The sequence below is a fragment of the Opisthorchis viverrini genome (assembly GCF_000715545.1).
Source record: "Opisthorchis viverrini unplaced genomic scaffold opera_v5_516, whole genome shotgun sequence".
NCBI classification, from domain to species: Eukaryota; Metazoa; Platyhelminthes; class Trematoda; order Opisthorchiida; family Opisthorchiidae; genus Opisthorchis; species Opisthorchis viverrini.
In genome coordinates, this window is record NW_008752181.1 from 35,595 (window position 1) to 59,215 (window position 23,621).

Consider the following 23,621-nt stretch of genomic DNA (forward strand, 5'->3'; position numbering starts at 1 on the left):
ATATATATATAGTCTTGAGAAGAGATATCAAAGGGCACTCTTCACTCGATCTGTATCGCTTTACTGCGAAATGCTGTATCTCATGGTCTGTATCGGATACTCTCATTGAGTTGCCCGTTATTTCATTAAACTTTCAGCTTCCTGAAGTTTTTCAAATTGTAACTGCATGATCTCGCTTATCACGGATCGATTCGCCATCCCTGAACTGTGACTTTTCACTTTTCTTACGCTACAGATGTGACTAGTGGAAGATTTATTTAGCTTTCTCAAATGAAACTGCCACCGAATATTTTTCGCTTATCATTCGAACACAAAGCTGAATGGATATTTTCCCGTGGAGTCGAGCGGAGATAGTGAAATAACAGTGATATTATGATGACGTACTCATTATTGTCCGTATGGTAGAATGAATAAGAGAATCCAACTTGGGGCTAACGCATATCACACCATGTGCAAACGAAGTCTGACTACTGCGCTACATTGACTATTGAAGCTTATGAAAAGAAAGGTATTTTGCTATTGGCAGCAGAAGCCTAAGTTTATTCAAGCGGACATCTACATTTGGCCTTAAAATACTCTCAAAGACGTCGAATTCTTGATGTTCTACACACTGGAACTAGATTTCCTGTACAACAAGTGAACTTCGAGTTGAACCGTCATTCTATTCTAGTTAACCGACTCCGCACACAGTGACCTGCTCCTGGAAACAACTTTATCGTGGTGACATTGATAGGCTAATCAACGTTGTTTCACAAACTGCTGTTTTGCAAGCTGTTGTGCAGATCGGGTGTAAGCTGTTTACATGGAAGAGAAGCGGAAGCTTCACCTAGGGACGGACGATCACTGAAGTTTAAGCAAAACATGCTCGACGGCCTACTTTGTTTCCCTCTATAAAGTTAAATGTTTCTATTAGATGGTAGATCGGTAGTCTACCAGTTGGTCGCGTCTGATGCAATTTCGCGTTCTACTTACTACTTTGTAAGTTTGGTTACACTGGTTAATATGGGGTTCAGTAAAGAGCAATCCAGCGTTCTATAAGGAATAATAAAGAAATCATGTCTCTTTGCACAACCCACACTATCCACCCACGTTATGTTGCCCAGACAAAACCTTGGTATATTTGTTCACCGGCCCTTTCAAGTGTACCTCTAGTGAAACTGGGGCTTCGTAGACGGTTTTCCAACTGCGCCCTACAACTCTGATTCAAGGATTATCAGCTACGTCGTTTCGTTGCAATCACTAATTGTACAAACAAAAAAGCGACTCACATCCAAGTTCTCCAGCTCTTGATACGTGTTCATGCTTTCTTTCCGTGCAGTGGTTGCCTCAGCTAGCAGTTTGTCCACCGCATCCATGGCGGCTCGTGCTTCATCAGCTGCCTTGGAACTAGACTCGCTGGTGAATAAAGCGAGCTCTGCCTTTAGTCCTTCAATGTTTTCCCCAACCTGACATTCGACAGAAAACGGATAGTAGCTGTCTATAGTAAATGAACTGCATTCATGAGCCAACAAACCTCCATCCACAATTAAGAACAAAGAAACCAGATGAAACTATCGCTCACCTTTTTTATTCGTGCTGCTAAATCCGCTTTCTCCGGATCAGCGAAAATAGGATTATCCTTTATCTTTTCATAGATCGCCTCAGCCTCCTTCAGCTGTTTGACCTGGACTTGGAAATCCTGTGCGTTTTTGCTGCATGAAAACGAAACCGTATTTATAGCCACACAAAAAAAACAACCAAAGGCAATCTGATATTTTTGTGTAATACCAGCATGGGAGGCTGCACATTCCACACACACCTTGGTTTTTTTTTTGCGGAAACTGTTATCTGAATCATTATCAGTGACGAATGCAAAGTGAAAACAGCTTCATCAAGAAGGGCTGCTAGCTCGTGTATGTTCACCAAACAAGAGCTGGGCCCATTAATGGTTTGCTGAGTTACACGACAAGGAGTCTGTTTATTCCGTTCTATGAATAAGGTAAAATGGAGAGGAATACATTCATTCAGGAAAAAGTCAAAACAAGATATCTTGTTTGTATGCAAACGAACGGAACTCATACCACTTCATCAACCGGTAACATCACCACAGGTTGCAGTGCGTTCCTTAACCCCAATCCAGAAACCATTCTTTTGCTGGGCAAAATGTCTCAAAGATTACAGACGGATATGCTTTCATTCACAGCTAGGCATGCTGTCGTGCAAAAAGTATCACAGATCCAGGTACTAAGGACTCAACTGTCCAAAGGATTATGCAAGAGAATATTTCCACCCAGAACTAGTTGAGACGGCCTACAACTTTGCCACGCGTTTCGAAAAACTACTACAGTAATAGGCTGGGTGCCTAAAGAGAGAATTTCTCTACTTGGGATTCAAGGGTAGATAGGATTGGTTCAGAAAACCCTAAAGAGTGCGGATGCTTTGCTGTCGAGAAACGGACGTAACGGCTGCAGAGGCAAACGTATTGTCGTGGCTTTTTGGATTATTTGACCAGCACGATGATGAGTCTGGCCCGTAGCCACAGCAGATGCGACGACTGAAGGCAAACAGAACACCGACTTGACAATAATGCATGGCTTGAATCCACGCCAATGAGAAATAAACAGTAAGTCTGGGAAATGACTCGCCTATAAGAATGCATATTTGGTTCGACATGCGTGCGTGTACTAGTGTGTGTGCATCAGGGTGGGTGTGACACTCCATCTAATCTCTCCAGGCCGGTTTCATGTTCATGCTTGATATCGACCCACCGATTTTGATATGCGTACGGATTGTTTCCAGGCCCGATGCTGGGCTGTCGTTTGCCGTGCCGACTGTTTTACTCTAGGATTGTGGATATTCGAGTTCAGTAGATGTGGACAGTTTTCGGAGTACGTGGCCCGAATGTCAACTCGCAAGGGAGAGAAGCTTGGCGCGGACGCTTTAATGACACTATCGCCAGAGTGGATTACTAAAACGAATTCTGAGATTGCTTAGTATACGCAGCTTCAAATTCCGTCGGTATCGTTTTCGAAACTGGACTCTTCCACTCACCCAGTTTCTTTTTTTCTGGTATCTTGATCAACTGTCGGATCGAGGAATGACAGGCTGGCGCTAGCGGGGGATATTCGACCGGACACTAGCTCCACAGGTGACATCCCAGTAGACTTGATGAATATATGATTGGCAAATGAAATCCGATAGAATTTAGTCTGATTCGTCGGGAATTCTTGTTTTGGAACGACTTTGTCGCAGCCAGTACTGCGCGTTCCGCATGACCATTCGATTGCCAGTGCTAAGGCTCCGAGCGGAAGCGTTGAATGTCGTTTCGGAATGGAATACCATTGTTTTCGGAATTTACCACCAGAAAAACAGATGCATACTTTGCCGGGCGTTGTCTCTGAATTGGTGCGGGTGAATGGACACACTAACTATCTGAAATATGGGCTAAGCAGCAGGGGATATACCAACCCACGTAGTGGACCAAAGTAGTCTCCGAGTATTCATTGACGATATTTCCCCGACCGTCGCAAGGGAGGGTTTGGTTCAGATGGTTTACGCTCCTGGTGCCGCTGACAGGTGGTTCATATGCTGAATAGGCGATCGTTATCTGTATCTGCTTTGGGCCAGCAAAAATATTCTCTAGTTGATGCGTCCGATCTCGTTACACTTGTGTATGTGTCACGCAGTTTTGCCACTGACCATTTTGCGCCACTCGATGCTCACAAAGATTACATGCGCAGGACTAACTCAGCTTTTCGAAACCTTTAGGATACTTTGGAATCAACACGGAGCATTTACAGAGTAAAAATTTTTGATGTTGAACGATAGCCGATCACTTTTTGTCCTGTATGCTGTTAACTAACTCAGGCAGTTCAGCTATTCCCCCTAGAGCATTTTGATGACATACGGATTTAAGAGGGTTCTGTCCAGAATATTGCCCAGGAAATATTTTCAATCTGAAAGAACCATCACCTACTCTTCGGGTTTTTACTGGAGAAGAGCTTTGTGTTTTCACATAGCCGCTCTCTCATATTGACGAAGGTGGAGGAACCCAATGGATTAGACTCAAAACGGTCCCAACTAAGGGAAAGCTATTGAAAGTACATTCGTCTGTTGATTGCTGATGTCACCGCATTAAGATGGTGAACAACACTGTTTGTTTGATCTTGGCGTAGCTTCAGGCTACATCCTCAAGTTACGAATATCTTAAACTGGGAGACATATTGAGTATCCATAAATATGTTTCTTATGAAGGAAGAGCATTGTTTAACATCTTTTTCTGTGTATAATAGTGGCGAGTTTTTGTACGATCGAACGAACAGATAATTTGAAACTTAAATATACATTCTCCTTCAGAACAGTGCCATCACTGGGAAAGTTTTTCAGGTCTCTCTGGTGATTACCTCTTTTAAAAGAGGATAAGGTCTTTTAGCTAACAGCACTGCAGAGGGTTGTGGAAAAGCTCATAGAAACGGTGAAGTCAGCGGAGGTTTGTTTTTCAGACAAAACACCCAGTGGTTCCCAAAAGGGATCGTTTATTGGTATAAAATTCTAGCAGATGGTACCGAATTCCGCAACCTTCCAGAATTCCCGATTGCTGTCTCAGAATAAATCCTGTTAGTTGAACATGAGCTGCTGAAGTTAGCTGTGGTTTCGTGCTTGCTCTAAGCTCATTTTTAAAAGCAAATTTTTCGTAATCCGTATCCTCCCTTCATTCCTCAGTACAGCCGACTTCGTGATAAAAGACGTATACCGACTAGCAGGAGCCCAAAAAATCCTGCGGCAATTAAAGTAGTTTCTGCGCGAGCTTTGGCTTTTCTCTTAGGTCAGGTTGTAACCTCTCAAATACAGTGTTTTGCAAAACAGCCTTTGCTCGCATTTGAAACGTTAGCCGTAATACGATAAACAAGGGGTGAATTTGTAACTTGAAAGATCATCTGCATGCTTCATGCTTCTATTAGCGTCGTGATGGCTAATCTATATGAGCACACGTATCGATTAATCATATGTTCTCAATGCATCGCCGATCTGCACATGATATTGATTATTCTTCTCTGTTTTCACTTGAACGGTGGTTTTCCACCATTTAGAATACTTTTTTGGTATGATACTCATTTGTAATTTGTATACAATAAATTTCAGACGCGCACAAATGGATTTCTCTGTCTTTCCTCACAAGTCGAACGACAAAAACTATTCTCAACACACTGTTCTCTCAGAAGCCAGGAACGGTGAATAAGTATATAATGATAGTCTGTTGTTTTTTGAGGATCAATGTTGATAGCATTTGAAGAGAATTGTCAAGTTGTTATTGTTCACTGAAATATGAAGTCAAGCACGTAGTCGTTCCCTGCGTCGAATTTGAGATTGCCGTAAAGCTAAATTGCTAAGGTATCTAACGGTCTGTATACTATTGCTGCGTTCCATAATTTTTGTCGTTCGAAATTACGTTTCTGCTGTATGTTTTGTTGGCGGCTGGCTTCAAGGTCGTTAAAAAACAGGCTCATGCTTTCAGAACAGAAGCGGCGAGTAAACTCTGCACAACCAAGAAAGCATACAGAAAAGTAGTGTGATGTTTTGCAGTCGGGAATTCGGGCTCCCATCGCACAGGTCTGTCAGAAAGCTCAGCATCAGGACCCTATTTCTTGTACTGCTGCTCACACTAATCAGAGAAAACGTAGACAGTTGAATAAGCTAGAAGGCAACCATCGTAGAGCACTCTTCGTCTCGGAATAAGACAACTAGCACATGGTGCACCAATTCAGCCAATTTATGGTGTACATTGTGAGATTCAACTGGCGCTTTCATTTCGGGACATGTGCTCAACAGATTTTCAGTGTCTTGCTTCAGCCTCAGTTATATAATCAATCCTTTTAGCAATCTGTAGACTTAATCCTGCAAATAAGCCTTTAAAACTGTCGATATTCAGTAGGCCAAATCAACGTGACCGAACCTCCGCCACTGTAGTGTGAAAGAAAAATAAACAGGCGAAACAATTAATAACCGGTAAGCAAATGTGGTGATTTATTAAAACTTTTCAGCAAGATGTTCCTATCCTTAGCTGTCCCGTTTTCTGCTGCTTAATTTCATTCTACTGAGTGAGGTTTCACAGCGTTTAACTGTAACAAATGCATCTTAACCAGTCTACCACAATATAAGTATTTATTTTCAAGCGGAAGGACAAATGTGCAGTTACCTTGCAAGCTCAGCACGTGTAACCAGATCCTGTGACATTTGACGATCAGTTTCCGTTTCTCGTAGTATTTCTCTAACTCGTCCATTAAGATCTCTAGCGAGCTGCTCCAACTGACGCACAATATCCCAGGCTTCTGTCTGAGTGACATTCAGCTTTGAAGACTGAACCGCCTGAAGTAACTGTAAGAGGTGAAAGCAAGCTTTTTGGTAGTCCAATATCTGCAGGAATAGAATGCTACAAACCGGAGGCTTGAGGCTTCCAACAATTAGTTAACTCACAAAACGGAAGGATCCGGTAACGGATCCGTTACCACGAGGACCAGTGGAACCGAAATGGGGAAAATCCTGTCAATCGCTCCAGAATGATTGACTTTATCTCCATTTGAATGAACTGTACTAAGTAGATTGATTCGACGATATGAAACCGAACCCCAACATTCTCACATTCAGACCATGTACAGACAACAGAAAACACTCATCCAAAATTCCTGCCGCGGTTACTTGTACTCTGTAGCTTTTGTTCACTGAGATTACAAAAAATCGTGACTAGTTACGCGGAAACCTGGTGATAAGCCATTGCAATGGAGTTTCGTGTACCAGAAACTAAGTTGAATGGGCAATATCGTGGTTGTCGCTCTGTTCGTTGAGCTTGGAAGTTGGATTACAAACCGTTTATCGCCAATCAAGGTGACATCGTCAGAGCGGGTTTGAGTGTTTGGTTGACGATATCACCTCGATTAGTGGTGGAACGTTTGCAATCCAATTGTCAAGCTTGATAAATCGACCATAACCAAGCTGTGCACATGAACTGCCTATATTTCGGTCTAGACCTTAGTATCGTTTAGATAAAATCAAAGCCCCACTTAGCAGCAAAATCGATTAGCTTCATAGTCCCTTACTCCAAGACCCCGATAGGCCTGCGGTAAGCAAGAGAAACTTGACTGAACATATGGTTAAAATACAAGGTAAAGCTTCGTAATAAGTTTCGCTTCTGTAGGGCATGACACTTTTTTCGCTCTTGACAGCCTAAGGAGATGTTCTCAGGATAAAGAAACGATATGCACTAGAATAACTCACTTTGTCGAACTCCTCTTTCGTCAAGTTTCCGTAGAGGTTCATGAAGTTACCGGACTCTTCAATCAGTGTAGTTGTGACGTTGTAAGTCAATTCTAGGCGTTCAGAGAGAGCGCGCGATGTGTTTGTTAGGTTTTCTACCGTCCCTTCGGCCTCTTTACGATCCGCGTGTACCTTCAAAATGAATTCAGGATCATCCCACAGAACCTTATGCAATTCCGGATAATGAAAACCAACTCCAAGATAATGAAGCATTAACACGAAATAGGAGGATCACTGAAGGATCACAGCGCAAGTTTATTTTGGTTATCAGGATGAGGGGCTTGTGGCTTCATGGTTGTAGAATACGCCATATTAAAATTTCACTGCTGCTCCTAGCCAACAAGTTACAGGGTTCAGATAATGTTTCATTCAGAGGACGCAAGTCTTTTGAAAAAATAAACATCTGCAAAAGTTAGTGCTTATTCAGCCAGTAAAAGTAAACCAGAGTAAGATGTACCCCAAACTATGGAGTGAATACTGGAATATAACTGAAAGAGTCGAAAATATGCCTTCAGAGTTAATTGTGCGCCTTCATTCGTGTGGATAAAAATAGTAATTTCAGAGTTTCCCATCCAAAGTGAACCTATTCCACGCTACAACGGTATTAGCATCAACAACAATACGGTATTTCAAAAGCTTCGAACTTTAGGACTGAAATCTACCTTTAGGATTAAACTTTCTGCACGATTGACTCCTTGTACCGCGTTGGCAAGCTGCGTTTGCAGATCAAGATTTTGTTCCATCAGCGTGCGAAGCCGACCACCGACACTTGCGTTACAACGTTCGTTCACACCACATCCGCCAATAAGACCAGTGTCGTAAGTGACCTCGACGGCTGGATCGGCTGTTGTTGTGGGGAATAGTACACTGGCACTCCGTGTATTACGTACGACACTCGAGCCCCGTGGTCCAAGCCAACGTGAGACCGAGTCACAAGCCGCGCCCCCACAGCTGGACGGGCAAACTGATATATCAGCATCCTCAGGCGGTGAGTCGTTGTCACCACATAGCTGATGAAAAAACCGACAACAAATGCTAGATTAGTTCAAACACATGGGCAAAGTCCGATAGTCCGTTTTATTTACGCAGGAAAAAGAACATCTACACAAAACAGGAGGGAAATCAAAAACTGGAAAACACTCAGGTTTCACAGCCTCGTGAATCAGTTTGGATGTCCCATATGAAGCTGACACCATCTAAATTGTTGGTCCAGCATCCACGTGGATCTTGAGACTAATGTTCGTTTGGTCGCGTTATCTCAAAACACAACTCCATCTAAAGATGAAATGTTCCACTAGAGTTCTTTCTTGTCAGAATAATACCGCGTAGTGCTTCCTAAAAACTAAAATACGTGGTAACCCACATATCAATCAATGATGGTGTGATGAACGTGCTGCTCTCACTGATGGGGCTGATCATCCATGAAGGGTTACATACGGTTCTTGAATGGAGTATCATGTAAAGGCTTGGTCGCCAAAATGTCTTTTAAGAAAGCGAGAGGTGCAGCTGACCGTTATTCCATGCATACATTGCAATCGCCTGACAGTTGGTTGTTATATCTTGAATATTCGAGGGGATTTCCACCATAGAGACTTTCGAAAGCACTAAAATAGGTGATTGCCTGGAGGTTTCATGTAAGTAAAGAACACGGTAGAGCGGACTTCTAGTGATAGAAACTGACATGCTAAGTTACCCTGAGAAATGAGGAACGACCTTGGCAAAATTAATTGATTAGTTAGCAGACACAGGCTGTGATTTAAAAATGATTTTGCGGTGTTGCTTGAGGGTTTGTAGAATGGTGGTCTTTATAGCGAGATGGTCTAACTGTTTACCGTGGATATCTTTTTAGAGAAATCATAAGTAGTCCTTGTAGAGAGACTGAGGCATTACAAGGCAACTAGGATGACCATTAATAAATGAAGACCGCATAGACCGTTTTCCATACTTGCACTTTGTTTAGAAGGAATACTGTAGGTCAGATTCTGATAACTTACGCGACGATTGGTCTGACGAATATTATCCCGGAAGTCCCCAAGTCGTCGATCAAGCTGGGACCAGTCATCAGCAAGCGCATTTCCTCTCAACCTGATCGCATTCACTTCGGCTTTGGCTTTGCTCAAATTGTCTTCCATCAAAGCACGTTGACCTTCAATTGTCTCCTTTATGCTTCTTACCTGTTTCTCTATTTCTGTGGCCCGTTGAACCGCCAGATATGCACCTTGTAAACCAAGAGATTGGAGTGAATCGATGGGGCATTGAAAGGATTATCACTGACACGTGTATTACTGAGTGATATATGGGGAATCAGATTGTAGTGATATTTGAAGCAGATGCCTCAGTAGATAAACACCATGGGGTTTTTAAGGACCACAGCTTAGTCGACCATTTGGTCGCACCAAAGGTGATTATTTTCACCGCGCTATTCACAGACTGTCAGGTTTCTGACGAGTTTGATTTGTGAATTAAATAAACCAATCCCTTTAGTCAAACATGCTCTACACAGAAGAGTGATAATCGACCATATGGTGCTGAGTTTATGAGTAAAAACCTTGAAATTGACTAACAATCGTTTGATCCCGCTATATTCAACGAATAAACCTCAGTTGGGGGCAAAACACCAGGTCAAACGCTTCTGCTTCTCCCGTAGCTAGTGCTTTAGAATACTGACTCAGGAATAACGTAAAAAATGAAATTGTGATAAGGTTATAGAAATAGAAAGGTAGATGCTAGGCGCTGTAGAGTTCGGAGGGCAAAACGCAAGAGCCAGATACAGTGGTGGGTTATCCCTGCTTCCGAAAATCTAGCACCATTTAGGCCAAATCCCAAACCTATGTGCAGATCGAGTGTTTGCACACCCATGAAACGTCCGAAGTCTTCAAGGGAAAAAAGTTAACCGAATATCTAGCGTGAATATCACTACGATGGAGACACTATGAATCGTGCATACCAACAAAATAGCATACCTTCAGGTAGCTGCGTTTCAGCCTTCTTGGCCTCTTCCAAAATGCTGTCCAGGCGCTCTGTAAGTTCGGTGATCTTCGTGTACAATTTAGCCACTTCATTCGCACGATTCATCTCTTCTTGCAAATCCACGTTCAGCTTTTCCGACAGGGCGTTCAAACTTTCCGGCGTTTCTTCGAACGAAGATAGTTCTTGAAGGGCCGAACTGTGGGAAATATGATCGTTAATGTTGATTTGAATGTAAGTTGCACACAGGCAACACAGAGTTCCCCCTAGCTCACAGCGACTCGCTCTCAGCAGTGACCATGCAGATATATCATTCCTAAAGCAATACGGCAGTATATTTTCATAAAGAAAACTACTTACGAGGTTGCTGAAAACGGTTCGACAACCCACGACCGGTTTCGCCTCTCTTGGGGCTCATCAGGTAGGCGCAGTCCCCGAGTTTCCGTCAACCTTATGTCCTACTTGAACCCAAATCGGACTGTTTTCGGGAAATACACTCATTTGCAAATCAAGTTGGTTTTCATGAGAGATTCAGTTGAGTCTCTCGTGAAAACCAAATTGATTTGCAAATTAGTGTATTTCTCAATATTCCAGTAGTTTCTTTCGAAAGTGTCTGCTTGCCTAAATTGACCAACTGGGCTTGGTTTTTTTCAGTGTAACACTAGTCTACGGTTGTCACCAGTTTCTGCGCGTTTTTTGCTTGCCGCATCCATCGTCTAAAAATATTATGTTTGTCACACAGCTAAAAGTTTGGATCGTCCAAAATATCGGTATTCCATTGACATGAAATTTCACTGTTGCGGCCTATTCAACTTCCCTTTAGCGAGTAACTTGAATAGACGCATATAGCTCACTAATTTGATCGATGCGCATCTGCCTTTAGACCCTTTGCCACAAGCGAATTCCTTAGGAAAGCTAAACGGCTTAGGCACCACAAATTAGAAATAGGATGTTAGTAAGGTGCTGACTCCCAAGAGGTCTTCCCCCGAATAGAAGCTTGCTTCCGAGAACGGCAGAAAAGATTTCGGTCTTAAATTTGTTTGGACCAAGAAGAGGACAGAAGGCTAATCACGACCGTCAAGAATTACCTTTGGTACACGCTACACTCCACTCCAACAGGTTTGCTTGCACAGCCAAAGAAACATTCACCGGGCCTGGATGACTCTGTCAATACCAGGAAACACGTTAGAATAAGGTTTTCATGGTTCAAATATTTGCAATAGCGGTTATCCATCGCACAGAACTCATATTTTAGAACGCTTATGTATGCACAAGAATGCACTGACATATGATCACGTGTTTCGTCCAAAGAAGCGCCGCAATTTACACACATCTTTTATGATCTAAAGCCCGGATTGAATCATATTAGCCCTGCCTATCCATCAGGCGATTTCAGGGTGTCGTTCCAGTCATTAGTTTAGATGACTGTTTGATTTCCACGATGTGTTTAGCGCTGAGAAAAATTGGGCTCCAATGTGTAGGTGCGGTTTCATGTTTGAGCATTCTCACGGACAAGCCCATTTGTCCAAAAACAGGACAAGTTGCTTACAAACCAACGATAAACTGAAGCATTCTGCAGCACTGGGCAGCCAAGGACTAGTTCTTGTGAAAACTGATCGAACACAAGTGGGTGATAAATGAGTTCTGTATGCTTATTTATCTAGACCCTAAAAGTCATTCGTTCCACTCAACGTGGGATTTTATCATCAGATTGACTGGATGAAAAAACTGGTAACAGCTGTCAGAGTGCTATGCTGTCATTCCTACATGGCTGATCGGCAGCACAAGTATTCCGCCTTTAGATAGGATGTAGCGACTGTCAACCATGCAATTCACGTCAAGTCTCTACAGCCAGATACTCCCTCAACTCCAGAGGGATAGCCTTTGTTTACCTATTAAGTTGTGGACAGAATGACTTGCAAGGCAAACCTGACCAGACCGGTCTTCCGGTAAGGTGATTTAAAGTCAATGACCACTGACTTCGTGTTGGCTGCCTTTCAAATCAATTTCAAGTCAGGTCCGAGGCTGAAATATTGCACGAGATCACAGAGTCACCGGCCGAGATAAACACCGGACAAAACAGTGAAAATACTACAATGCAGTTGATCTTACAATGAGACAACGCATGTCATGCGTACTTCAAGAAAAGTGTAAATGCTTTCTCAATGTGTATAAAATGTGGAATCTGAAAGTAATCATAAAAATCGATGGTCAACGTGAAAACGAAGCAAAATGAAACCTGGTGCTCTCCATCCTGGTGTGCCTGTGTGTTATTCTGTAATAAGTGGGCAATTTCCCGATGTACAGCCTAACTATTTTGCTCAAGAAACAAATAATGCTTCCTGGAACTGGATTGGTGCACCAGAAAGATTTGTTCAACAATCGGTGGCTTCGTGACTGGGCAATATCCCAATTGGACACAACTGATTCGGTTGGCCGATGGAGAGTCGATCAGCAAGATCTTCTTTGACTAGTACACTAAGTTGCTATTGGGGGTCGGGTGGAAGGGTTTTTAGGTATTGTAGTTGTCCAGGTCTCACGTCTGGCGGATTCGGGGGATTTGACATAATTGTTTTCGATTCTCTATTTCAATATATTTCAAATGGTTATTCTCCTTGCGTGTCATTTACGCATTCCGATGGTCTGTGTTGGATCGCAACTGCTATGAAAGTTCCGTTGGGGTGAGGATAACAAGGTATAAAGACAGTTTTCAGACGAGCCATAAAGGGGATGGTATGAATAGACCTCTATATGTCTATGTATCGGTTGAGGCAGAACCGTTCCACAGGCTATGTTTGGTCTCCCGTTGTTTCGGTGATAACCATGTGCTGCAAATCTGACTGTTTGTTCATCGTTATCCAACCACTCGGAGACTGATTTGGTCTGTATGAAACATTCAAAAAGTGCAAACTTGTGTCCATACTCAAGTTGATGGGAGTAACAACGTTCCCATTACATGCCTTTTTTGCATTGCTTAACTAATCACTTTAATCTATTTCCTTCATATTCGTTTTTGATTTTCGTGCTATTTAATCTATAATTTCGGCCCAACCACCTTGGAAATGCACTTGTTTGAAAGCATTACCAGTGTGCAACCCTACGTGCGACGAACAAGTACGTGAAATCCCGAGCGTTACAAGAGCTCCCTACCCACCTGGTGCAACGAACAAACGTACTTGGTTCTGTTGAGAATTTTTTGTAAATCTTCCATTTTCTGGTCTTCGATGTTCATCCACGGAACTTTCTCAATCTGTTGCAGTAGATCCACAAGACCGTTGAAAAGGACCTCCAAATCCGATGGCAGCTGACGTCCTGTTTGGTTTCGCAAGCGATCCAGTTCAGCTAGCAGTGGAGAGACAGAATGAGGTCATTACTTGAAAGAAAGGCAGCTGTGGCTCCATACACAGGAAGCAAGCGCTAAACTCAAACCATATTCTTCGTAAGGCTCAGTAGCAGTGGACGTAATTCACAGCTCTTTAGTTTGAAGTCATGTTTCAGGATCTATTTAATCATAGCATTCTATAGTCGCAACCCCTAGTGAGTAAACACCAGATGTGCCTGGTGGATCCTCAACCACATACGTTCTAAATGCAGGTTAGGTCTGAATAATTTAGGCTGAATGCAAGAGAATGAGTGATCACACGCGGTAGCTACTTCCGTATCACAAACAGTGATCAGCTAAATGATCATCATTACTAACTTCTATATGATCATTTCAGTAGTCAGGGAAGTGGTTTCGATGGTGTCACTCGAATTTACGGAATCAGTCGAACAGAAGACAAGACAAGAAAGGCAGCTACCGACCACGCTCCATTTTATATTTTAGAATGATAGCTCACAGGAAACAAATAGTCAGAAATAGCTGAATTTTTGTCCCTTTGGTCCTATTGACGATCTAGCTTGTTTATTGTGTATTCTGAGTTGAACAATAGTAAGGTCATCTGGATTAACCTACCTATGAAAAATACAAGGGTTAGTCATACGAATAGGGAACTAGTCTTGTTTGCTGCAAGTTGTGACCAGTGTGTGTTTACCTGTAACCTTATCGATCGCCTTGTCCCAATTAGTCCAACATTCTCCACATGGCCGACAGTTAGGCAGTTGGCCTTCTGTCCCACGATCGCACCGATCACAGCGACGTCCAGCGACTCCAGTGCGACAAGGGCATTGTCCAGTGACAGAATCACAAAAATCGCTGATTGCACCAGACCGGTCACAGTTGCAGGCTGAAAAAATACAAAAAAAACAAGAAATTATGAGGACTTGCTGCAACTTAGTGGCTAAAATTCAGGATACTCGCTCGAATTATTGTTATACCTTAGAAAATTAGTACCTGCATGAGGACGATTGGCAACAGACTGCTCGGGTGATAGCTTGTCTTTACTTTCTGGAAATTTAACAGACACATGAGAATCATTCGTGGTTAGTTTCTTATGCAAACCTAATCAGGAATGGCAATATCCGCAAAACAAAGCCTGATCATGAAGGTGACCACATGGGTCCATCTCTATCTAACCTATCAAATAATCATCGGAACGTCTGTCCTTATCGAAATCACAGTCGGTCAACCGTCCTACTTTTCGTGTGTGCGAAAGAAATGATCTTCACTACATATTATACGGAGTTCAGTCTTTTTCAGTTTATCCGCTTATTCACACCTCATTACAAACTTGGAAGAAGACAGATATGGCCAATGTTTTAGCGCCTTTCAGGTTGTCCTAAGGAAGCGCGTTCATCAAAACAAATCAAGTTGGTCTGGCCGAGACATAAATCATATGAGCAAGTGTGATATTAATTCTAATGCACTGGACCATTTCTATCGTCCTTTTTGCAGCAGTTAAGGGAATGAACACAATCAGAAAAGTCCGAGAATGTTGAAAAATATGGAGAAGATCGAGTGGGCAGGCTCTGAACCGGTTTGGGGTAGTTATTTAATGATTATCCTTTAACGTGTTGTAGATTTTGCATTGCCTCCCACATTGAGCGTGTCGGATATAAATTCTTCGATTGATCTGGGTGGCTACTAATTTTGCTGAGAAATAGACGGATGATTCAAGAGTCACTGTACCGTTGCATTTATGGTGGACTAAGCAGCACAACACTACATCGTAGATAACATAACTAGATGTGGGAACATTTAAAAGTGTGTTAAAAACCTAGCCGACAATGAAGAATATAGAAAAAAACAACTCGGGTGATTTTCTATGTTCCACTACTCGCGTCCCAGAGAGACATACAGGAAGATGCACAAAAGCTTATAAATTTCACTGCAATTTCGGTTGACGTCCCAGTGAATGAAAGATCGGTGGTCTTGAGTCGGATTGGTCTACAGCAATCCTCACAGATGATTGGCGTAGCTGGTTGCTGGGACATTCAAAGCTACACACGAATCGACTGCATTAGATGTTTTCCAACAAACGCATCTCTTTCCAATGAATTCGATTGTACAACACATTGCAGTAAAACTAATCAAATAATCAGCGCGTTGGTAGTCTTCCGTTTCAGCAAAATGCTGTGAAGATGGACCACAGGGGGGTTATTACTCATGCTTTCAACTGATCCACTCTGTCCTAGATTTATGCTTATCTCGCAGCTACACCGAAGCTTTTTTCTCGACCGATCTTCAGGTGAAACGAAACATAATATCTGCATTACCACGTGCGCATGCGCTGATTAACAGGGATTTCGACATTGAGGTTTTGTTTCTGAAGTCTGTTTTATATCGATCTATCTGAGTGAATAAACATAAACTGCCTACTGTATACGAAAATGCCGTGCCTCATCCTGATTTCCGCAGTGTTTTCAGGGTACGCAAATCGTCACATGACCATTTAGTGCATACTCAGTCATGGAGCTAGGAAATAAACACTGTACCGAACAAAAGAATCATGACCGTTATCGTTTGGTGACTTAATGCGACGGGATGTCACAAGAACTAGAATCCGGATAAAGATTTGTGGTCTTTTTGGAGGGTAAGATATTTACATGAAGAAGGGGTTCCTGAATATGAATAATTCAAAAACTTTCCAGGGTCATTATAACAAATATCCCTAGAGTGCTGATTATGGAAAATAGGCCCATGTACATTCGGAAAATATAATCCCAATGGGATTCTAAGATGGCTGCAATACCTCGAAGTAGACGGATAGACCGAAATAGGGAGGAGTACAAGTGAATTCTCCGTGACCATGCCAGAAACGATAACTTATTCTACACTCTTATGGGAAGCAGCGGTGAATCCAAGATTTGGAAAGAGATAGCAACCAATGGCTGGCCCATATAAAAATGAAATCTTGTTACATTTGTAGAAGGCTGTTATACGAAAAACGGCAGTGGTATCCTCCTATACAGTACAGCCCTAGAAACAACTGCCGTCTTTCATTTAGCTGGATCTCTGACGTGTTGAAGTGTACTCCAGAAACGGAACTAACTTAATTTTTCGAACGACTCTAATTGGAAGTCTTGTCTTTAGGAGCAAGAAGTGATCTGCTGAAGCTATCTTGTTTTTGGAGACAATATGGTCACCGAACAAAAGCTTGGTACCAGTTATTCAGAATCCTTTAAAAGCCGACTCTTCGTCGTTTAAAAGTTCAGTAAATCCATGTCTTCTATTTCTGCGCAGCACCTTGTCACGCAGCCTTAGGATAGAAACGTTGAATGTTGGATAAATACACAAAAAACCCTGGGGAGGCATACCCACATTTATGGATATTCTACTTTTGTAGACAGGTATCCCTATTGTGAGGCTGTGTTGTGCAGATTTCAAACAAATATGGTACTGTTTGTCCAGGCCAATCACAATGTTTGCCCCATATTTCCGACACCACGTGAAATTCGAAGTACATCATGTGATAATACGAATTGACGTCAATTACATAGAAAAAGGTCGTTACGACCTTGTGCAGTCGGTAATTTCCTGATTAGATCATGGCGATGGACTTGAAATAACTAGGCACCGCTGCCTCATTTTCTCGACGGTTTCGCTGTTTTGAACATGTTAAATGACACTCACGTTTGCAACCATCGGGTTCGTTCGGACTACCGTAGAACGTGGGACGACATCGGTCACATTTGCGGCCACTTCGATCCGGTTTACACTGACATTGACCGGTAATCTGAAATGTAAATAGCAATCAACGGTTGCTACCAATTCAAATAGTGATAAACTCTTAATCTGACTTGTAAGCTTTTTTGGAGTCTGACTCCCAACACGCGAATCATGGGATATCCCTACTAGAGACGACATGCGATATGAACGGTTGTTCCTATGAAAATCGTCACGTGGTACCATTTAGTGAGTTCCAGATTCTTAATATTATTCCCTCAAGCTGATCTGTTCCAATGACCCACTGAAGCGTTCCCCGTGTTCAGTCGTGCGAAAATTAAACCGGCCTAAATTTTTCTTACAGGTCCCGATGGTCAAGAATTTTCGGAGAAGTGAGCATGGACAGTGAAATTTAAACTGGATATGAACTGAGTATTAAAGTCGCAGACGTTCGTTTCCAATGAACGGCTTAACAGCTACTCTACAACTAGTATGCGTTGCCATGATTAGTTTCCTGGTAGCGAAAGTCTGTTGGGACAGGTGAGGAACCACAAAATACGGCCCACTGACATCCTCAAAACCTCACCTGCGGTAGTTGTTCTGCTGATCCGTCAGGCAAGTGTGTCAATTGGTTTTATTTGGTTAAAGCATCCAGCGCAACTGATTCGAAATCACCACATGGGCTTACGTCGACATTACAGTAGGTGGATGTGTTGTTACGGAACGTGATACGGAAGGTTCTGCTGATGAACCTTGAAGAAGTGAGAGGAATAAGTCACTGACCAAAGGCCGAGGGTTTTAGTTCAAACTAAGTTCATCTTGTGGCTTTTTTCAGAACCCAACAAACAGTGCTGCCAAACTTAAGAATACGGGTTCATGTCCGATAGAGCAACACCAAATTCAGTTATGAGAGGTGAGAGAAGGTGAGAAATTCCGTCTGCCCTCCAAACTTTCAAATCCTTGTTGTGAACATGTCTCGGCATTAGTTACGCTAAAGCGTGATAGGCTTACGAAGATATTCTACTAGGAATTTGTTGGTGGATCCAAAGGAGTCTAATGCTACGTCCTCATAGAACCGCAGAACGGGGTGTTTTCAGCGCATTTTTAATAAGAAGTTTGTGGCTGCGCATTTTTGGGTTAAGAAGGTCCCACGAGTAATGCCGTGGTATCTCATCCCGAAAAAAGATAAGAAATAGGCCTGGTAACCCCAGACATTCGCTCTAAGTGTGCGTGACTCTAGGTAACAGGGTATAAACAATCAAAAATATGGATATCGGTAAGGAAAACGTTCAGTCCATTGGAAGGGGAGCAAAAATTGATAGTGATAACCGGTTTAGCAAAAAAGCAGCATGAGCAGCTCCAACCAAATGACCCTATGTAATAAAGGGATAATCAGCTTACCGCATCGCACTTATCACTCACTGACCCCGTTGGGTCACACTGACACGGTTCACAACCTTTGCCAGAAGTCAGGTTGAAGAAACCCGGTGCACATTCGTAGCATCTTGCACCAACTACATTTGGCAGACAGGGGCACTGACCGTCATCACGATTGCATCCTGCCTTAGCCTCGTCTACACTTCCTGGAGCGTAGCAGTTGCATGGTTGACACATTTGCCTGGTGGCGTCACCCCAATATCCAAGTTTACACTGAAAAAAATTGTAAAGAAGCGAGAATAAAAATTAGCTGGATCACCCTATCGATGACACACGATTAAACGGATGAATTGATGCATCCAAAACCCCGATAACAGTGACGAATAGTTCAGCTCTTCCCAATGATTTTTGGCTAATATTATTGAATCCCGTACACTTTATGTTTGCAGAAGTGGATCCAAAGCACACACCACACTGTTTCCCTCACCAAAACGTTCGAACAAGATAGGAAAACGTCATGACACTAAGCCTGAGGAATCGATTTCTCAACCAGGTCTGAAGGTGAACAAACAGAATGAAGAAAGCGTGTAGATGCAGGAAGTATGATTCTTGGGTGTGTGACAGGTTACATGCATGAGAATAACTAATGTAGCTTTTGGTTTTACCACATCACATGTGAGGCTACCGGCAACACACGAACAGTTTTCCCCTAGGATCAATTGAACGCATTTAGTGGGTCAAACCTGGATGCTTCACATGTCGCATTATTACCAGTGGGCATAAGAGCAATTCTAGTGATCAAGGCTACTAGGCTCAGAAAGTAGGGCTAGATTTTCGCCTATTCTTTGCGTAATCCTACCTCGCCAAGAAGAAGACCATTTAAACTGAACTGTTGCAAATACTGTCCTTGTGCTGTAAATTTTCGTCTCGTCCAATCCGACACAGCAGATATTGCACGACAGTTCACCCAGCCCAATAGAAAGTTAAAGAAATGAATCAGGCAGCTGTCTGTGGTCTAGTGTCATATTTTTGATGAGTCTTACAATGTAATGTGACAGGTTGTAAAATTGCAAAACCGGACTCAAATCTTAGCACTGATGTAGGTAACATTGACGAGAATGGTCTCCAATCCATCTTGGAGTAATACAGAGGGTTTGAATTGACGAGAAGCGAATATAAATTAGATAAACAATCAGGTCCTATTACGGTATGGGAACTGTTCTGGAACAAACGATAGCCACTAATCAGTGCATCCTGAACAGTATAAAATCAGGATTATGGTCTAAGCTGTCCAAAAATATTGGTCTGTTCTGAAAAACACCAAGCAAGACCTAATCATGAATTGCGCACCAACGACTGACTTTAAGATGCTTCAGAACCTCGTAATAGCAACTCACCACATCACAATTAAAGCCTTCACTATTGTGCAGGCATTTCAAACAGCGTCCGGTTTGGGGATCACAGCCACCAGGTTCGTTGAGGGCAATGTTACCCGAACACTGGCAAGGACGACATGATCCGCCAAGTTCCGTAGGATTCCCGAAATAATTCATTGCACATTCATCACACCGCGCCCCTGTATGTTGAAAAAGGAACGGACACTGGTGGGTGTTTTTCTTCAATATAGAAATCAGAATGCAGTGTTGAAATCATACCAACTTACCTGTGTAACCAACTTGACAATAGCAAATTTGTTCTTCTAGAGGACCCATTCGACATTCCGTAGCATGATTGACACCTCCTCCAGGACATGCGCATGGTTTACAAGGTGTTCCACGCTGTGGATCACCGTAGAAGCCTTCTTTGCACTTTTCACAGTACATACCGCCAGTGTTTTCCCGACAATTTTCACACTGACCCGTAGTCTAAAAATGCAAGTTTCAAAGTGGACACATGATTTCAGGCATCAAGGTTTTCCATCGCTTCCAGTGGGATACAATAAAACATAAACAGACAAAACAGGAAAAAATAAAGTGATACGGAAGAACAAGCAAATTAAGGCTATTATCGTTGGAGGCATAAGTACGCTGGAGTGGTACACTTTGAGATGCAATATTAGGTCAGCTATCATAAGAAAAAATCGTTCAGTTGTGGTTCGCTTTCGGTGCCCAGCTTCCATGCCAACGGAAGGGGGCGTGAAAGTTAGGATAATGCCATACTGCCCAGGCTTAGACAAAAGCAGTAGAGATGCTGAGCTTGGGTTCGGACCATGTACCTTCCGGTCAGCAAGCTGACGTCTTAACCACTGAGTTATCGCGAGCTCTCCAGCTAATTTATGGGTAAGCGGTTTTAATTAAGAACGGTATTCCGCCTCTCAGAGAGCTCAATGTGTTGTGTCGTCCAACAGCACAAACACATATTTGATAGGGCGCGAAATGAAATCGCGAGTCCTAGGAACAAAGACTGTTATCTCTTTTCCTTGGTGATTTGTAATTATAGTCCGTTTCCTTTGGCCATTCCGTCACATTGATGGCGAAAGCAAACAATAGGTTCCATTGCTGATGTATTTCCAAGCACAAAATATGGAAAACTTACGCGCTACACAAAACATTCTGACGCGTGTGGTTTGCGCTTATTTTATACCAGAAAAATGTCTGATGATCCACTAAAACTTATGAAAGTTCAGCTAAGGCTGTGCAGTACTATAATATCGTACTGAAGAAAGCTTTTGGTACCATGGACTGTAGCTAAATGTATCCAATTCTAGAATCTGTGTCCAACGTTCTAACTACTTACGTCAAAGTTGCATTTCATGCTAAAATGTGCTTGTTTACAAACTTTGGTGGACTGCACAATATGCCTCGAACAAGGCGAACAACCACCAAGTATTTTTAATCGATATTTCATCTCCGAAGTGAAATCAACCTTTGATGAGGATCTCGAGGATCTCTGTAAAGCTGTTTCGTCCTTATTACGAATCATCAGCAGTACGCACCTTATGAATCATCAAGGGATCAGGTATTAATGAGTTATGCTAACAGAGAGAAAATAAGTTATCAAATGCATCAATGGATAATTGAGGCAACGTGTGCAAAACGAAGTCTGATCACGCGGTTATACACCAGTCTTCGTAAAATTGCACTGGCGACACATTTGCTAATGCTGGTTGCCGATGATATCGGGTGCAGACTGACACAGTAAGGCTGGGTGGTGCTGCTCACAAGGCATAAAGTGTTACATGTTCTACTACAGGGGAAACTTTATTGTCGAACAGGGTTTTCACTAATACAAAGTTTTATACTTAATTAACTGTGATACGACTGATAATGCTTCGCTTGTCTCACTGCTCCTGAGAATTTCTGTTGCAAATAAAGGGGGAATTTCGCTATAGTGTCATTTCTCGATCGAGAGTTCTTTGGAAACAGAACTTGCAGGATCCTAGCAGCTGATAAGCCGGAGGTATAATGACCCGGTGACAAGTATTCTGGAGAGGAGACTTATGGCATTGGTGAATAGTCTCCGTGAAACCGAATAATGCTGGTGCTGAATGGTTAGCGTTAGAGTAAGGGCCTGACGTCGGGTTGGTACGCCTCTATTACGGATGAATTCAGGTGATTTTTCCCCAGTGCCGAGCCCGGTGATTTCACCTGATTAAGCAAACATCCGGTTGACGAGCTCGCCTAATTAAACCTCACGGTAGCCAATATGTACCTACTTTTACGTTGCCATGCATGACGTACATAAGTTGCTATAGAATATCTGCTCAGGACGCAGTGTTGTTCGTTGGGAATGAAGATAACAGAAAGGCTTGGAAGAGGCTATTAGCCAGTGTCGTCAAAATTTGACTTTTAAATTAATAAATGCGTGAAAGCATCAAAACTCATCGCATTGAGTAAGGTTACCGGTGATCAGCGGTTTGGTTGTGTGCTTCTATGTTGGCTTGTGCACAGTCGAATATACACACAAAACAGAGCATCCATTGTTGGTAGTGTGAGGAGATTTGGGATTTTTGTAGGATTTCGTCCTGTGAGTGAAGCTAATCTATGCTGAAAAGCCGAGAAGCACTGTACAGCTGTTTCGTTCTTATTGGGAATCATCAGCAGTGCGCATCTCACGAAACTCCGAAGAGGTCTCGGGTTCGAGACTCTCAGTTCGAGACTATCAGTATGCTGATGAGCTAGCTGAGTTATTAGCCTACTGTCCACTGGTGATCGAGACCACCCAGATTGGTGATCTAACAATGCCCACTTGATTTCCTTCTTTTGGGAATCATCAGCAGTGCGCATCTCACGAAACTCCGAAGAGGTCTCGGGTTCGAGACTCTCAGTTCGAGACTATCAGTATGCTGATGAGCTAGCTGAGTTATTAGCCTACTGTCCACTGGTGATCGAGACCACCCAGATTGGTGATCTAACAATGCCCACTTGACGCTTCAGACTACTACCAATTAAGGTGCATTGCTAGTTGAAGGTCACTCATTTATTCGTGCTTACATTAACTGGTGTGACGCAGTCATCGTGGACAACTATAAAACACATCCTCCTTCTGGAAGAACTCGAATGGTCAGCAACAGTTCTGGACAAGAAGTTTCATCTTGGAAATTTTCACTGCAAGAAGGAGTGGTATACCGTACAAGACTAGGAAACGCTATTCTGTATTTGCACTTCGATTGCTCTTGATCACATGGCCCTCCCTTTCTTCTAGTGCGGTCATTCAAACCTACTTACAACAGCACTACCACAAACAAGAGTTTTAATATAGTCTGTCACTTGGGTCATCTTAATTTGCCAATTGCTGCTAAGGTTTGAGTTGAGTTCGGAAGTAAGATTTACAGAGGTTCAAGGACTGAGTCTTAGAAAGCGGAAGTTGACAGTGGGCTGTCCGGGAGGTTTTATCATTCTTGAAGGTGGTATCCTCTTCAAACACAATATTATCAGCCACTTCTGATTAAAAAAAATCATTTCCAAAAACACCCAATCTCCTCAGTAATAGTTCCGAAGGG

At 42.6% G+C, this 23,621-nt stretch overlaps 1 protein-coding gene across 1 annotated transcript in view; it reads right to left on the reverse strand.

Moving 5' to 3' along the window:
* T265_11551 (hypothetical protein) overlaps positions 1 to 23,621 on the reverse strand; it is a gene marked incomplete at both ends in the record, with an annotated part of 63,164 nt that overhangs the window by 3,555 nt on the left and 35,988 nt on the right. Inside the window, 13 exons of the mRNA XM_009178231.1 lie at positions 1,269 to 1,445; positions 1,562 to 1,691; positions 6,176 to 6,354; positions 7,252 to 7,422; positions 7,953 to 8,300; positions 9,285 to 9,508; positions 10,254 to 10,456; positions 13,434 to 13,599; positions 14,292 to 14,483; positions 17,270 to 17,372; positions 18,704 to 18,952; positions 20,077 to 20,255; positions 20,343 to 20,544. Of these exons, the coding sequence (XP_009176495.1) occupies positions 1,269 to 1,445; positions 1,562 to 1,691; positions 6,176 to 6,354; positions 7,252 to 7,422; positions 7,953 to 8,300; positions 9,285 to 9,508; positions 10,254 to 10,456; positions 13,434 to 13,599; positions 14,292 to 14,483; positions 17,270 to 17,372; positions 18,704 to 18,952; positions 20,077 to 20,255; positions 20,343 to 20,544 (2,523 nt within the window). The remainder of the gene's footprint in view (positions 1 to 1,268; positions 1,446 to 1,561; positions 1,692 to 6,175; positions 6,355 to 7,251; positions 7,423 to 7,952; positions 8,301 to 9,284; positions 9,509 to 10,253; positions 10,457 to 13,433; positions 13,600 to 14,291; positions 14,484 to 17,269; positions 17,373 to 18,703; positions 18,953 to 20,076; positions 20,256 to 20,342; positions 20,545 to 23,621) is intronic.